This window comes from Sorex fumeus, unplaced genomic scaffold (genome assembly GCF_029834395.1).
Source record: "Sorex fumeus unplaced genomic scaffold, SorFum_2.1 ptg000130l, whole genome shotgun sequence".
Lineage (NCBI taxonomy): Eukaryota > Metazoa > Chordata > Mammalia > Eulipotyphla > Soricidae > Sorex > Sorex fumeus.
Genome location: NW_026606187.1, coordinates 210061 through 226499, shown reverse-complemented (window position 1 = coordinate 226499; position 16439 = coordinate 210061). Strand labels below are relative to the sequence as shown.

At 47.8% G+C, this 16439-nt stretch overlaps 1 protein-coding gene across 4 annotated transcripts; it reads right to left on the bottom strand.

The window, feature by feature from the left end:
* Positions 1–1177: 1177 nt before the first annotated feature.
* On the bottom strand, positions 1178–14921 carry TMEM219 (transmembrane protein 219). 4 transcript variants are annotated; one of them, XM_056138847.1, is made up of 6 exons: positions 14785–14921; positions 13558–13756; positions 13287–13476; positions 7095–7324; positions 3856–4023; positions 1178–1276 (listed from the first exon to the last, which is right to left on the bottom strand). In XM_056138847.1, the coding sequence occupies exons 2-5, from the start codon at positions 13720–13722 to the stop codon at positions 3889–3891; spliced, it is 720 nt and encodes a 239-aa protein (XP_055994822.1). In that variant the 5' UTR covers positions 13723–13756; positions 14785–14921; the 3' UTR covers positions 1178–1276; positions 3856–3888. The 4 variants fall into 4 exon arrangements, with proteins under 4 accessions (XP_055994822.1, XP_055994820.1, XP_055994821.1 ...); XM_056138845.1 differs by lacking the exon at positions 14785–14921 and adding an exon at positions 14593–14778; XM_056138846.1 differs by lacking the exon at positions 14785–14921 and adding an exon at positions 14151–14550.
* Between the last annotated feature and the right edge of the window lie 1518 nt (positions 14922–16439).

Genomic DNA, 16439 nt, shown 5'->3' with positions numbered 1-16439 from the left:
CCGCACGGCCCCTCACGCTGGGATCCGAGGGTGACAGTCCGCGCGCCCGCCCCGGCCTCCTCCCTTTCCCTTCCTCCCTCCTAAGGATGGCTGAAAGACTGTAGCTAAGGGTGGTCCCCGCGCCCTCCCTCTCTCCTCAGTCTCAGCCTCTCTCCGCACCGGCCTCGTCCCGGCCTCCCTCTCCCTCTTCCTCCCAATTCCAAGATGGAGACCGGGCGGGAGCGCGCAGGCGCGGTGGGGCCGCCGGGCTGAAGGGGGCGTGGCCCCAGGAAGCAGCCCCGCCCCTCCCGCCTCTCTGCCGCGGTCCGGGAGGTGGGCAACGGCCGAGCCACAGTGCGCGCGCGCCCCGCCACGCGGCCCGGGGGGCGAGGGGGCGGGGAGGCAGGCTCGGGAGAGGGGCGGAGTCCGGCGCGCGGCCGGACAACTGGCGGTGGGAAGGGCTGCGGCGCATGCGTCCGCCCCGCCTTAGCGCTAAACCCGAGCTTGTTGCTAGGGGAAGCTTCGAGGCGGTGCGGGTGGAAGCAGCCTTGCTCTGCGCCTGCGTGCAGCTGCAACCTTTGGGTTGAGCGGGGGTAAAGGGAAGACTGTTGCTGGGCACGGAAAGGGTGGGATCATGGACGGCTCTGGGTTAGTAGCCATCCAACCTGAACGTGGATTCCCAAGTGTCGGGAAATCTTGCCTGGGAAAAATGAAATTGTTCAATTCCTTCTGGAAACTGAGGCCCCGCAGAGTTGCGTGACTGGCCAAGGTCACACTTGGATTATGTCAAAACACTCTAATGACCATGGCCATCTGACTCTCCGAACTAGTTGGAATTATGAATTTGATTTCCTGGAAGAAAGTAAGCCATAAAGTGACATACCTGAGATCAAATCGGAAGTGACTTCTGGGGGCCAGGGAAACAATGGGCTGGGGTACAAGATTTTCCATGTGGGAGTTCAGGGACCCTGAGTGCAGAGTAGAAAGTGGGCCCCCACCACAGCTGGGCGTGGCCCACCCCCCAAAAGCAGGGAGTTTCTAAAGCCAAGTCACAAATATAGGAAGAACTAAAGCATCCATGCCCTAACCAACCTGTATCCCAAACTAAAGAGTGAATAAGGAACTCCCCCCCAAACCCCTTGATTCTGTTTGCCTATACTCAACCTAATTCAACCCCCAATAAACACCTAAGCAACACTGGGCAAAAAGAGCTTTTTATTTCCCACCACAGTCCAGCTCTTCACTTCTTGTAACATATCTTTCAACTTAGAACCGAGGTCCAGAAATTGATTCACACCTGGAAAGAAAAGAAGAAAAAAAGCAAGGTGGGTCAGAGAGCTCTTGGAGAATGACTGCAGAAAGTGAGTCAGTGGCAGAGGAAGTGACAACTCGATAGTTACCTTTTGGGATAGTCCCCTCAGGTCCCTGGGATCTTCCCTTCCAAATTTACTCAGATCCAAGAAAGTCTGACAAGGTTCCACATGTCCTTGCGATAGGAAATGGTGGAACAGCCAGATTTATTCCTTTTGGTTTGAGGCCACACCCAGGGATGCTCAGGGCTTCCTCCTGACTCCAGGATCACTCCTGACAACCTTGTGGGACCATACCAGGTGCTGGGGATCAAACCTTGATTGGAAGTATGCAAGGCAAGCACCATACCACGTCCCCCCACCCGTACTATCTCTCTGGTCCCCATTTGTCATTTTCTGTTGGATAACATTGGGTGATCCTTGCTCCTCCCACAGGAAGCTTAGATTTATTGAGTTATTCCCACAACAGTGCCCCTGAGGCACACCCAATTTTATCGAGCACTAATAATCCTTTTCTCTTTCCTTTATGTCATTTGTATGGTTTATTCCACAATGTCCTTTTTGTATGGACACAGGAAGATAGTTGATGCTATGCGTTTGTAACATGAGAGTTAAGTGACTCCAAATAATATTTACTCCTGGGCATCTATCATATTTAGCTGACTTAAACCTCAGTTGCCCTTACTTCTAAAGGGAGGATCCCGACAAAGGGACTGGATGGACCCAGGGCAAGCTATAAGCTAACCTGGCATCGAAGGGGAACAAGCTAGGCACCATAAGTATAATAAGTTAAGAGCATGGTCATAGAACAAACTCAGTCATGACCCAAAAAGAAGTAACTGAATAAGGACCCTGCTGGGGTTAGGAAAGACTAATCTGACCTGAAGACTGTGGTCTGGAATATATAGTGAGAAGTTCCCAGGAAGAGCCAACCTTTAGGTTTAATATAGCTCTTCCTGTGCTCATACAAAATGACTAGAAATATAAGAAGCAAATCCACTATGATTGTTTAAATGGATTACTAGCTAAGGAAAGGAGAAAGCAATACGCCCTAGATGGGATCCAGCCCTTGAGTGGATTTCCTAGTAATCTAGAGTGCTGAACCCTCAGATGAGAGTTTGTCCTTGAGTTAATCCCCAGAATTTCCCCTGAAGGAGTAACTTTACCTCTGTATGTTGTTATGACAATGTTCAACCCCACCTATGTGTACCCCCACCCTTCTATATAACTATGCTGTAAGGAGAGAGTAGGGACTATGATGAAGATAAGGACTAGAGAAAGACCAGAAAAGAGGACTTTGAGGTCTATGAGGAGACTAGGATGATGGAACTATTATGATTACCAAAACTATGACTATGATCGTGATTGCGCTTGTGAGAGGAGAGATCTGACTACGTCAGGGGGGGACAGAGAAATAAACGAGCTGAGCGTGCCTACCATGCTTTCTTTGGAAACTCACAATATTCCTAACGAAAATAAGCAAAGTTGACTTGAGCATCTAGTTTCTCTGTCCAGGAAGCTTCCCTAGGCTTGGGCAGTATCAGCTTCTCCCTTTTTTCCTGGTTAGACAACTGAAGCCGAGAACTCTTTAAGAGATAGGTGCACAATCTGACTCTCAAATCATGTGAGACCCATCTGAAAAGGATGAGAATTTGCTACAGGAAAATAAATTTCCCTATGGGGCAGTAAGATAGATACAGCGGGTAAGTCTGTACTATTTTGCCTTTCATGAAGCTGACCAGGGCTGTCAGGAATTATCCCTAAGCCTAAAGCCAGGGTCTGCCCTGAGCACTGTGGAGTGTGGGCCAAAACTTAAAAAAAAAAAAATGTTCCCCCTTACTGAGCTGCAAGACAAAATAGTCAACCTGTCCCTTCCCATAGCACCTTCATGGGTCTGTGACCCTCCCAATATCCTGTTAGCAGAACCAACTTTCTAAATACAGTAATAGCTAAAGGAAAAGAGAAGGTGCAAGTGAAGTTTTAGGGCACATAACATGGTACCTAGTAAATGGGCATCGTCAGATTCTTTTGGGATGTTCAAGATGAATTTCACAAATTTGCATCATAAAAAGAGGTACCAGAATTTCAGGACAAATAATCAGGTTTTTGTGGCCCAAAACCCAAGATAAACCAACTCATTCGGGATACATCAGACTTGAACCCTCTTTTTTATCTTTGTTTTGGGGCCACATCTGGCAATGCTCAGGGCATACTCCTGTCAGGCTTGGAGTACCATATGGGGTGCTGGGGATCGAACTGAGGTCAGTCACCTGCAAGGCAAATGCACTACCTGCTGTACTATTGCTCCAGCACCCAGACTTGAACCCTTCTTAACTTACCACAGTTGTCCAAAAGTTTGGATAATGTGAAATACTGTTACCAATGGATCTTAAAACCATGTGTGTCAACCAAAATGTCTGTCACAATAGAATATATATTAAATTATAAAATATCCCATCTATATAAAATAAAACTGAACCATATTGTGTAAAAATAACAATCTCAGTTATAATTGCCACCCCTGCCCAATCACATATTCTCATACAACAGGAGCAAAGTTCCTTACCTGAGAACAAGCCAGAAACTACACTGAGTGTCCTCAGAGCCGGGTTCGAGACCAATGGGACTCCCGTCGCGGGTGGAAGCACATAGCAGTGAGACAGCAGAGAAGGCCGAAGAGAAGCAGGAAGGAACCTAATACTAGCAGTCTGGAACCACATAAAGCCAACTCTTCCTGGGGGTGGACACAGGGAGGGAAGAACAAATGATTGGAAAGAACTGTCATCGGCCAGTCCCTGGTGAAGACATGAGTTCCCTCGGCGCAGAGGCCAGAGAGAGGTGCCCATGGGGAAAGAGGACCCTCTACATGTTACAAGCAACTAAAGGGAACAAGTAATCTTACAAAGTCAACAACTATTTCAGTGCTCTCCAGGTGCTTTCTTGCACTGCCATTTAGCTGAACCCCTATAATGACTCCATGAGAAAGGAAATCTCCCCCCATTCTCTGTATCTACCTATATCGAAGATGCATATACTTGCATATAAATCCGATTACACTTAATTGAAAAGATTAGACAGATTGAGGAGATGGACTGGAATGAGGGGTCTGTGGGTCCTTTGCTTCCTGGAAAGCCAGCACAAGGGGAAGCTCCTTTGATGTGGGTCCTATAACCTCTTATCTCTGCTCCAGCTTCCAGAGATTCTTTTGAAATAAATGCACCCAAGAGACTTCTGCACCTACAGTCTCTAGTCCCCTTTGATATGTAAAAGCTTAACCTGGTTAGATTGGAAGAGATAGGCAAATGTCTGTAAATTGCTATGATTAAGAGAATAAACACGAAATGTGATGGAGAATCCGGGTAGTCAGTCTGAGAGGCTGTGAGTCCCATGCATTCATGCTTTTTTCTCTTGCCTGTCTTTTCTCTTGCTTTTTTCTCTTATGTCTGTCATGTTTTCTTTGTTTGTAGTCCTTTTTTTTTTCTTTTTGGGTCATGCCCGGCGATGCACAGGAGTTACTCCTAGCTCATGCACTCAGGAATTACTCCTGGCGGTGCTCGGGGGACCATATGGGATACTGGGAATTGAACCCAGGTCAGCTGCGTGCAAGGCAAACGCCCTACCCGCTGTGCTATCGCTCTAGCCCTTCTTATTTTTTTTTTTCTTTTTGGGTCACACCTGGCGATGCACAGGGGTTACTCCTGGCTCTGCACTCTGGAATTACCCCTGGCGGTGCTCAGGGAAGCATATGGGATGCTGGGAATTGAACCCGGGTTGGCTGTGTGCAAAGCAAACGCCCTATCCGCTGTGCTATGGCTCCAGCCCATGTCATGTTTTCTTAATCCTGGTGGGTGCTCCTGCTTCAACCCATTCCCCTGGGGCCAATCCTGGGCATATACACATATATGTTATATTATACTGTTTTGGGGTCACACTCAGCTGTGCTCAGGCTTTACCCTTAGCTCTGTGCTCAGGGATCACTCCTGGGAATGCTCTGGAAACCATATGGTATGCCAGGATGGAACCCAAGTTTGCTGTATGCAAGGCAAATGCCCCACTGGTTGAACCATCACCCCCTCCCCCATTATCTACATTTTAAAGATGAACAAGTGGGGCCGGATCTGGAAACCTAGATCTTTTCTAACTTCAAATTCCCAAATTCCCAGCTTCTGTTCTTCACCAGAACACTGGAATACTTTTTTTTTTCTTTTTGGGTCACACCTGGTGATGCCCAGGGGTCACTCCTGGCGGTGCTCAGGGGACCATATGGGATGCTGGGAATTGAACCCGGGTCAGCCGTGTGCAAGGCAAACGCCCTACCCTCTGTGCTATCACTCCAGCCCCACCAGAACACTTATTAAGCACCAGGGAAGAATATACCTTCTAATTGGTCTCCTTCCTTCACCCAGCACCAGTGGCCCAGAGGCCCTGCAGTGTCAAGTTGCTGCACTCTGATGGTGGTGCCTTGTGACTAATGCCTTTACTTCTTCAGTCTTTTGTCCTAAATTATTCCTAAGCTTTCATCATGGAATGCCCCATTACTCTCTAGAATGTGCTGAGTATCTTTGCCTGCACTGTATCTCCCCATTCAGAATCTCCTCTTAGTATTTCTGTTTGTTTCTGGGTCACACCCGGCGACGCTCAGGGGTTACTCCTGGCTCTACACTTGGGAATTACTCCTGGCGGTACTCAGGGACCATATGGGATGCTGGGGATCGAACCCATTTCGGCTGCGTGCTAGACAATCACCATACCCACTGTAGTATCTCTCTGGCCCCATGAGTCCCCTCCTCTGAGTTCCTTGCACTAATCTTCATTCTTCAAGGATAATCCTGACAGGGCAGAACAAGCCTAGGACTGGGAGTGAGAAGGCACAGGTTGCTCTGCTGGCTCGGCCACTTAACCAGTTGTGTGGCCTAAAGCAATTCACTCCCTCTCTCGAAGCCTATTTCCTCATCTGTAAAATGGGATAATAGCTACCTCAAAAGTCTATTTTGAGATCAAATGAGATAATGAACCTGAAAGCACTTTGTACATTATAAACTACTATACACAATTCCTTTCCTTAAATGCCATCTTCTCTGTGAAGCACTCTCCATAAATGTAGGAGTTAGGGTTAATTGTTCCTTACTCTGGGTTTGTACAACACTTTGCTCAGATCTCTCTGATACCAATTAGCCTCTTAATACAGTTTCTGAATTCCTTTGAGGTGGAGATCTTATTTTATTGTATTTAAAGAAAATGGTTCACAGTAATAATTGTTATTTCTCAAATTCCTATTATGTACCAACCACTGTTCCGGGTACTTTACATTCAGTCTTGTTATCCTTATTTGTTGGAATTAGATGGTATCTTGTTTTCCACTTTATGATGCGGAAGCTGAGGTTCAGAGAGCTTGCTGAAGGTTACGATAAAGTCTGTGATCTTTTTTGTTTTCTTTTTGTTTTTAGGTCACACCCAAAATTTTAGAGATCACTGGAGGACCTTACGTGGTACTGTGGATCAAACCCAGGTAAGAGGCATGCTAGGCAAGCACCTTATTCACTATCTTTCCTGACACAAAGTCTGTATTTTTTCAACTGAGTAAAATTATCCTCCAACATTCAGCACGTTAGTCTATGAAAAACCAGTAATTCAACGGTATTTTTTCCCTTTTCCCCTCCCTCCTTTTCCAGGTTTTTTTTTGTTGTTCATTTGTTTGTTCGTTTTTTAAAATGCCAGGCAGGAATCAAACTCAGGTTCTCACATATGCAAAGCATGTGCTCTACCACTGAACTATGTTCCAGGCCTATGCACAGGGCTTCTTACCGAGGTGAGCAGCTTGGTGAGCACAAGGCGTTCATGGCTCCAGACCGTGACACACTCCTCGGCCATTCTAGGGCTCAGGGTGACATTTCCTGCTCCCTCCTCTGAGCAGGATATGGGTGGTTGGCTGGAGGGCAGGATTCCTGGAGCAGCACTAAAATACAGGCAGGTTCCTGGGGTCCTTTCTGTGGTCACCCTGGCTGTGATGAGGACCTGCTCACCTGCATGAGATCCTATCAGGGGCACAGGAGAGGAGAGGCAAGAAAATGAGAGTGGGACTAACCATCTTCCCTCCTTCCTTTCTTCCTTCCTTCCGCCCTCCCTTCCTTCCTCTCTTCCTCTTGTTTTTTTGGGTAAAACCCAGTGATGCTCAGGGCTTACTCCCCGTTCTGCACTCAGGGATCACTTCCGTCAGTGCTCAGGAGACTATGTGGGGCGATGCCGAGGATCAAATCCAGACTGACCACTTGCAGGGCAAGCCCCCTATTCACTGTACTTTCTCTCCCGTCCCTTTTGTTACTTTTTTTTGGGGGGGTTTGGGGTTACTCCTGGCTCATGCACTCAGGAATTACTCCTGGTGGTATTCAGGAGACCATATGGAATGCTGGGAATTGAAGCTGGGTTGGCCGCGTGCAAGGCAAATGTCCTACCTGCTGCGCTATCACTCCAGCCCCCACCTTCCATTACTTTCTAAGGCCTCCTCTGAGACCAAGTATGTTGTCATTGATTCTGTTTAATAAAATACTCTGTATCCCATCATTTACATCCTTGAAAAATGAAAATAACCATGTATCAATTTAAATAAAAAATCAACTTAAATTAGCTTATAATTAACAACCATGTCAATACTCACAGGTGGCAGTGAAACTGGGATAAACACTGCTAACATTAGGTTGTATAAACTAGTTAGTTCTTTTTAATACAGCAACTTCCGGGGCTGGAGCAATAGCACAGCGGGTAGGGCATTTGTCTTGCACGTGGCCAACCCAGGTTTAATTCCCAGCAATCCATATGGTCCCCCGAGCAGCACCACCAGGGGTAATTCCTGAGTACAGAGCCAGGAGTAACCCCAGTGCATCGGCTGGGTGTGACCCAAAAAGCAAACAAAAATAAATAAATAAATAAATAAAGCAACTTCCACTAGGTGCCAAAATCCCCATAAAGATTCACACTCCATTTCAAATTAGTGGGAAAGGAATGGCTTATTCAGTCAATGGCCTTGGGACAATTTCCAATTGTGGAAAAAAAAAAAAGACTTATCTCAACTATATATAAAGTCCAGATGATACAGTAAAGACACACCATATGGTCCCCAGAGCACTGCCAGGAGTGATCCCAGAGTACAGAGCTTAGGGTAAAGACTGAGCACAGCTGGGTGTGGAACAAACACAGTAAAGACCTACTCAGGCAAATTAAACAAGGAGAGTCATAGAAAATGAAGGACATTTTCTAATTTTTTAAAAAATTTTTGGGCCATACTTAAGCTCAGTGCTTGCTCCTGGCTTTGCACTCAGGGATCACTCCTAGCAGGCTTAGGGGGACCATATGGGATGCAGGGAATTGAACCTGGGTCGGCCAAGTGCAAATCAAGTGCCCTACCACGGTACTATCACTTTGGCCCATCCCCCTTTCATTTTTTAATTTGTTTTCTGGGCCACACCTAGTAATGCTCAGGGATTACTACTGACTCTGCACTTAGGGATCAAACCAGGCAGTGCTTGGGAGTGCTTGGGAACTATCACTGTATCACTGTCATTCATCGATTTACTCGAGTGGGCACCAGTCATGTCTCCATTCATCCCAGTCCTGAGATTTTAGCAGCCTCTCCTTACTCGTCTTTCCCAGCAATTGGAGACCCTAAAAAGGGTCAGGGGAATGAGACCTGTTATTGTTACTTTTTTGGCATATCGAATACGCCACAGGTAGCTTGCAGGCTCTGCTGTGCGCGATACTCTTGGTAGCTTGCCAGGCTCTCCGAGAAGCATATATATATTTCCCTCTATGATTTGTTGCCTTCTGTCTGAACCCCATCAAATATGGTGTGGTAATTATGGAAATGATTCCTCCGCCCCTCTCAGACCGGCAAGCTACTGAGAGTATCTCACCCCCACGGCAAAGCCTGGCAAACTACCCTGACATATTCGATATACTAAACATAGTAACAAGTCTCACAATGGAGACGTTACTGGGCCCTAGAGCAAATCGATGAACAATGGGAGGACAGTGCTGCAGTGCTACAGTGTTGGGAACTATACTCAGGAACTATATGGGGTGCTAGAGACTGAATCCGTGGCTACATGCCTTACCTATCTCTCTGCCCCACTCCTGATACCCCCACCCTCTTCTAATTTGAAAGTGAGGAATGGGGGCTGGAGTGATAGCACAGCGGGTAGGGCATTTGCCTTGCACACGGCCGACCCGGCATCCCATATGGTCCCCTGAGCACTGCCAGGATTAATTCCTGAGTCAGAGCCAGGAATAACCCCTGTGCATCGCCGGTGTGACCCAAAAAGCAAAACAAAACAAAAATAAAAGTGAGGAATGACTTTGTGAAAAAGATAGAAAGAGCCAGAGAGACAGTCAAAGGGTGGAGTACATGCCTGACATGCAGAGGTCCTGCATTAGATTCCCAGCATGCATGGTCTCCTAGATTCCCATCACTGCATGGTCCCCGAACACAGCCAGGACAACCCCTAGCACTGCCTGGAGGCATTCCCAGGCCTCCAGAGCACTGCTTGGGAGAGAGTGAAGAGGGAGAGAGGTAAGGAGAGAGAGGAGAGAAGGGACGAACTCCTATGCCCAATATATGGTGCCCTAGAAATAAATAGCTCAAGGGCTGGAATAAATATTTTGCCACCTGGAGGCCCATGAAAAGCAATGGAAGTGGTTTCAAAATGAAAATATATAAAAGAGAAAACCTAAGTGCCTAAGTAAAGAATAAGAGCAATAAATCTAACCTGATAAAAATTTACTTATGATGGATAATTTGGTGTGTGTGTGGGGAGATCACACACAGCTTGTTACACAGCTGACTGAAACCAAAAAACACAACATGACGCCACTTCACCCAAAAATGGTGTCTTTACTTTGCCCTTTCTTTCTTTCTTTTTTTTTTTTTCTTCTTGGGTCATACCCGGTGATGCCCAGGGTTACTCCTGGCTCATGCACTCAGGAATTACTCCTGGCGGTGCTCAGGGGACCAAATGGAATGCTGGGAATAGAACCCGGGTCAGCCGCGTGCAAGGCAAACTCCCTACCCGCTGTGCTACTGCTCTAGCCCCTCAAAATAATCTTTGTTGTTACTACTTTGTTTCTAATTCTTAAGTGAAGAAAAAAAAAGGCTTCTTTGAAGAAGTAAAAATAGATGAAAATTCAAGGGATCTGAACTAGAAAAAAAAGGCAAGTCACCTAAATTTAAAAAGTGGGTAAGACTCTGAAAACATGTTTCTCAAAGAAGATACACAGAAGGCCAATAAGCACATTTGAAAAATATTCATTATTTAGTCCTTAAGACATTACAAACCAGAACCACAGTGAGACTTCACTTTACACTGGAAAGGGTGGTTCTAATAAAAAAAAAGACATTTAACAAGTGTTGGTGAGGGCATAGAGAAATCTGGAGCCATTATACACCACAGACATGGAGATACAAATGGCACAGTCATTTGGAAAACAATCTGGCAGTTCCTCAAGACAAAACATAGAGTTACCTTATCATCCAGCAATGTCACCTGTAGGCATATGTTCAAATTTTTTCTCACAAAAAAGTTTAAAACAGTATCATTCCTAATAGCAAAAAAAGTAGGAGCAACCAAATGTCAAAGATGAATAGAGAAACAAAATGGGGACTATGCAACGAATACTATTCAGCAATAAAAGGAATAAGCACCAGAGAGCTAGTACAGCAGGGAGGGCGCTTGTTTTGCACGTGATCGACCTGGGTTCAATCCTCAGCATCCCGTACAGTCCTTCGGGCACCACCAGGAATAATTCCCGAGTGCAGAGCCAGAAGTATACCGTGAGTATTGTCAGTTGTTCCTTCTTCCCCACCAAAAAAAAAATAAAGTATGCTTTAACATATACTTCATATTTTATGGGTAAACTGTAACAACAATGTGCTATATTAAAAAAAAACTTAATCCTATGCTAGGTTCCTCCCCACGTGTGGAGTTACTTTTCCTCTCTCTTCTACTTTCCAATAAACTTTTCTAATAAAAAAAAAACTCCCCAAACCCCAAAATAATATGCTATGGGTCCAGAGCAATAGTACAGTGGGTAGGACACTTGCCTTGCACGCAGCCATTCCAGGTTCAATCCCTGGCATCACATATGGTCCCCAAGTACTGCCAGGAGTGATTCCCTAAGCACAAAGCCTATCCTGAGCACCACCAGGTTTGGTACCCAAACAAAACCAAAATAAAAAAAAACAAACAAAAAAACCCAGTACGCTAAGCTAAACCGGAATAGGCAAATCAACAGGGACAGAAAGTAGACTAATGGGCTGGGAGGTTAGGAACAAATGAGGAGCGATTGCTAATGGATACAAGACTTTGGTGGGTAATGAAAACTTCTAAAATTGGCTGGGGCAGGGCAGGGAGATGGCTCAAGTAGTAAGACGGTAAGAGTATATGCCTAACATTTGTGAGGTCCTGAGTTTGATCCCTGTCACCATCCTTATGGTCTCCATGAACCCCAGCTGGGTAATACATTATATCACCGGGAGTATCCCTGGGCTCTGGAGCACTGCTGGAGGTAACATATAAAAAAATGAAACAGGGCCAGAGCAATAGTACCGTGAACAGGGCATTTGCTTTGCATGCAGCTGACCAGGGTTTGATCCCCAGCATCCTATATGTTCTCTTGAGCACTACCAGGAGTAATTCCTGAGTGCAGAGCCAGGAGTAACCCCTGAGCATTGCAAAGTGTGAACTAAAAAGCTATAAAAAATTAAAATAAAGGCAGAGAGATAGTATAAAGGTGAAGGCATCTGCCTAGCATGTAGCTGGCACTGCAACCCTGGTTTGAATGCCAACACCACAGATGGCCCCCACCCCAGTACCAACAAGTGATTCCTGAGTACTAACAGAGCCAGGATTAAGCCCTGTGCAAAACCAGATGTGACACCCCATCAAAAAAAAATAAGTAAAATAAAATAGCATAGAGATAGGACAGCAGGTAAGGTACTTGGCCTTGCATGTAGCCAACCTGGTTCAATCTCCAGCACCTTATATGGTCCCCTGAGAACATCCAAAAGTAATCACTGAACACCACCGGATATGGTGGTGATATAATATGGGGGACAGTTTTTCTGATTTTTATTGAGCTGTGATTCATAAACCATAAAATCACCCATTTAAATGTACAATTAGGGGCTGGAGAGATAGTGCAGTGGGTAAGGTATTTGCCTTGCATGTGCCCAACCTGGGTTTGATCCTGGGCATCATTCCCTCTGGTTCCCCCAAGCACCACCAGGACTAATTCCTGAGTGCAGACCCATTATTGACCCTGACACTCATTCAGGGAATCATTCCTTGGAGGGCTCAGGAAACCATACGTGGTGTGACATGGATCGAACCCAGGTTGGCTGCATGCATGGCAAGAGCCCTACCTTCTATATTCTGATCCATCATGGAAGAATTTTTGAATCATGGTAGAGAGTTTGAAAGGAGACTAGAAAGTAGAAGAAACTCAGAAGTAGAGAATTCCACGTTTTCCTTTTCCCATTTTATTGCTCTGTTTTTCAGGTGAGAAATCTGAGGCCAAATCCTATGCAGGAATTAATGACATCCGTTGACTCTCACAGATCATTTCCCCCAAAGACTCTAAGCAATTTGGGAATGGATGATGCCTGTTTTTCTGAATTCTCATAGCGCTGTGCTAGCACATAGCAGGCACTCAAGACACTAGTATAAACGAATAGAACATGCTCTCTGATCTCCCTGACGACAAAGAATGTGCCTCTGAGAAGACTGCAGGAATTAAGAGGAAAGAACATTGTGTGCTTTCTAGCCCATCTAATTAGACCTCCAAAGGTAGAATCAAAGTACGTCAGGGCCGAAAGAGGAAAGAAAAAACATCTAGATGAACCTATACTTTGGGTAGTGTGTTCATGGAAAGTATCTGGCAGAAAAGACCCAGATATGTGGGTGAGGTCAAAGGCAGGGCCCAGATTGAAATAGCTAACTGTCGCCTCACCTTTCAATCCCATCTGACTTCCCAGGACCTTGGTTTGGAATGTCTGAGTCTTGTTACCGTCTGGACCATTTCCGAAGTTCAAGGTGGTCAGCAGGCCCACCACGTGAGACCCATGCCACTTCCCAGGGACTGTCCCATTCGCAGGGCACAGGGTCAGCCGGCCAAAGGATCTCAAGAAGGAGACCCAGTCCTGTGTACACAAGGAAATGGAGAGAAAGGTAAAAGTAGCAGCGAGCAAGCCTTCGGAGAAGGGGAGGAGGAGGGTACTTACCTGTGGAATGTCAGGGCTACGCAGGCCAGTCCTGTGTGTCAGGAGGAAGCCGCCAAGGCTCAGGCCAGAGAGTCCAAGAAGTAACAGGATCAGAGTGGCACAGACCAGAGGTGGGTGGTGGGCCAGACAGAGATGCAGGTTGTGGCCCGCCTGACAGCTGCCCATGGGGAGCAGAGGGGTCTGGGCGTCCACAGAGAGCCTGTTGGATAAAAGGGAGAGGGGAGTGGACAAGAGCCTGCTGGTCAGAAGGCACTTACCCATTTCAGTTAAAGAGCAGCTAGAACACCCAGACAAGGGACACGCCCAGGAACACACAGCCAGAGTGGCAGTACCAGGACAAGAATCCTAAACTCCACTCTGTTCATCTCTCTGCCCTCCTCCATGAAAGTCTGCTGTATTTTATTTTCAGAAGTAATCAAGGCGTAAGCAGTGCAGCACATGCTCTGCTGGAAAGGGGGCAGGGAGAAAGGAACCCAGTAAGGGGAATTCACCGGGGAGAAAATCAGGAAGCAGCTGTTCTAGAGTTAGGGGTTGGCTGCAGCGAGCAGCGCAAAGGAAGCAGCTGATGAAAAAAACTTCACTCTGGAGCGCACAAGCTCGTGTCGAATCCTCTCTCCCAGGCTCACTGGTTACGCGAGGAAAATGACGGGACCCTTGGTGGGCTTAAGACTCCGGGAACTGAGAGTTCTAAGAACGCCAAGTAATGACGACTAAACACGGCAGGTACAGTATTTGCATAGTCCTTGGCCGCGCAGAAACTCAACAAATGTCCATTTTATCGATTTCTGTGTCATATTGATCCTCAAGACCCGGGGAGGCCAGGTAAAAAACACTGGGGAAAACTGCGGCTCGGGGCATGCAACACTGGCGGGGAAGGGCCACGTTCTGAAGCCTGACTCTGGCTGCAGGTGGAGCGTTCTTCCCGTTGGAGAAGCCACAGGCTGCTGGAAAGGAGCGTCCGAAGGCGGCAAAAACACGGCGGCGGGCGGGGGAGGGGGGAGGGTCCAGAGAAACGCGGGGGTCACAAATGCTCACCCCAGCCCTGCCTCCCGTCCCGGCACATCTGGAAAGGGGAGAGAAGCAGGAAGGGGGAGGGCAGAGCCTAAGGATCAGCGGCTAGCGCCGCATCTGGGCCTCCCCTCCCCCGGCCGCCCCTCCACCAGGAACTCGACACCCGCATCCCCTCCCGGTCAAGCGGCGTCGGGCGCTCCCGCCGCCCGCTCTCACCGGTCGGAGCCGGGCGGAGGCCGGCGCCCCCCACGTCACGCGTGGGGCCGCGAAGGGGCGGGGCCCCGGCAGCGCCCGCCCCCGCGGCGGGACTGCGCACGCGCGGCGGCCTCCCGACTGGCCGCGGGGCCTCTCCGGGGCCGGCTGGGCGCGTACCAAGACGGGGAGGCGCTGCGAGGACGCGGGGCGCGGGGCGCGTCCGCGGGACGCGAGCGACAGGCCGGGAGCGAGGAGGAGAAAGGGCCAAGCTGGCGCGTCGTCACCTTCCCCTCCCGGAAGCCGCGGGGGAGTTCCCTGAGGACCGCGGCGCAGATACTTTCCCGGGGCCCGTCCCCCTACGCCCGCCCATAGCGCGGTCCAGCCGCGCCCAGGTTCCGGGGAGGACTTGGGGTCCGCCTGAGGGCGGGGCTCCCGGCCCACCTCGGGGCTGCGTGTGCGGGTGCAGCTCTTCCCCCCAGGTCATGTTGGCCGCTTCCAGCTCACGCTTGGCTTTTAGCGACTCCTAGACTCCTTAGGCGCTGGGCGCTATAGCTGCAGGCCGCGTCATTGCGTTTCTACCTGTGGGAGATGACAGCACCGAGGTCCCGCTTACCTGCAGGACCCCCGGAGCCAGAAGTCCTGAGTTCAAGTTATGGCCCGGCTCCATTTCCACGCAAAGCATGACAGTCCTCTCCTGGGCAGTTACTCCTCTGTTAGCGAGGATCAGCCCTCACGGGCGATGGGTAAACTTAAGGAGGGGAACTGCGAAGACAGGGGCCCAGTGCCCACGCAGCACACAAATGGCACCGCACAAATTACAAAAAAGTAATCAAGGCGTAAGTAGTGCAGCACATGCTTTGCTGGGAAGGAAAAAAAAGAGAAGAGAAACGGCCTGAATAGTCAGCTCTACTGAGGTTTTCAGAAATCAAATTCAGGTGTTTTTTTTTTTTAATCAGAAAAAAAAACTATCAGTTTACTTTAAGTCTAACCAAATAGTTTTACTGCATCACAAAACAAAGATTGTAGTTTTACTGAAAAGCGATGTGGAAATTACATTGATTGTTCCTCAAGGTACGTATCATTGTAGTCTACCTAGGGAGTTGAGTCATTTCAATGAATTGTGACAGGGCAAGCAAAATTTTGCATTTAAAAATCAAGGTGGGGCTGGAGACATGCAGTGTTTTAGTATTCCTAAAAACTATTTCTAAAAATAGTCACCTGCAAGTCAGTTCTGTAGTACTTTTTTTTAAATTAAAGTTGGGGATTGGTTTCTACTAATTATAAAATTCTTTGGCTGTTTGACCTTAATACTGATTATAGTAGAAATGTATTTTATTTTTTCCTAAGGAGTGGCTGGAGCGATAGCACAGCGGGTAGGGTGTTAGTCTTGCACGTGGCAGACCCAGGTTCGATTCTTTCGCCCCTCTTGGAGAGGCCCGCAACCGAGAGTATCCCGCCTACATTGCAGAACCTGGCAAGCTACCCCTGGCGTAGTCAATATGCCAAAAATAGTAACAACAAGTCTCATAATGATGAGGTAACTGGTACCCGCTCGAGCAAATCTATGAACAACGGGAGAACAGTGCTACAGTGCTACTGAGGTTTTCATAAGAGGCCAAGTCATTTCTGTATCTCCACCCCAAAAGTTTAGAGCCCCAAACTATCATGTATATTGT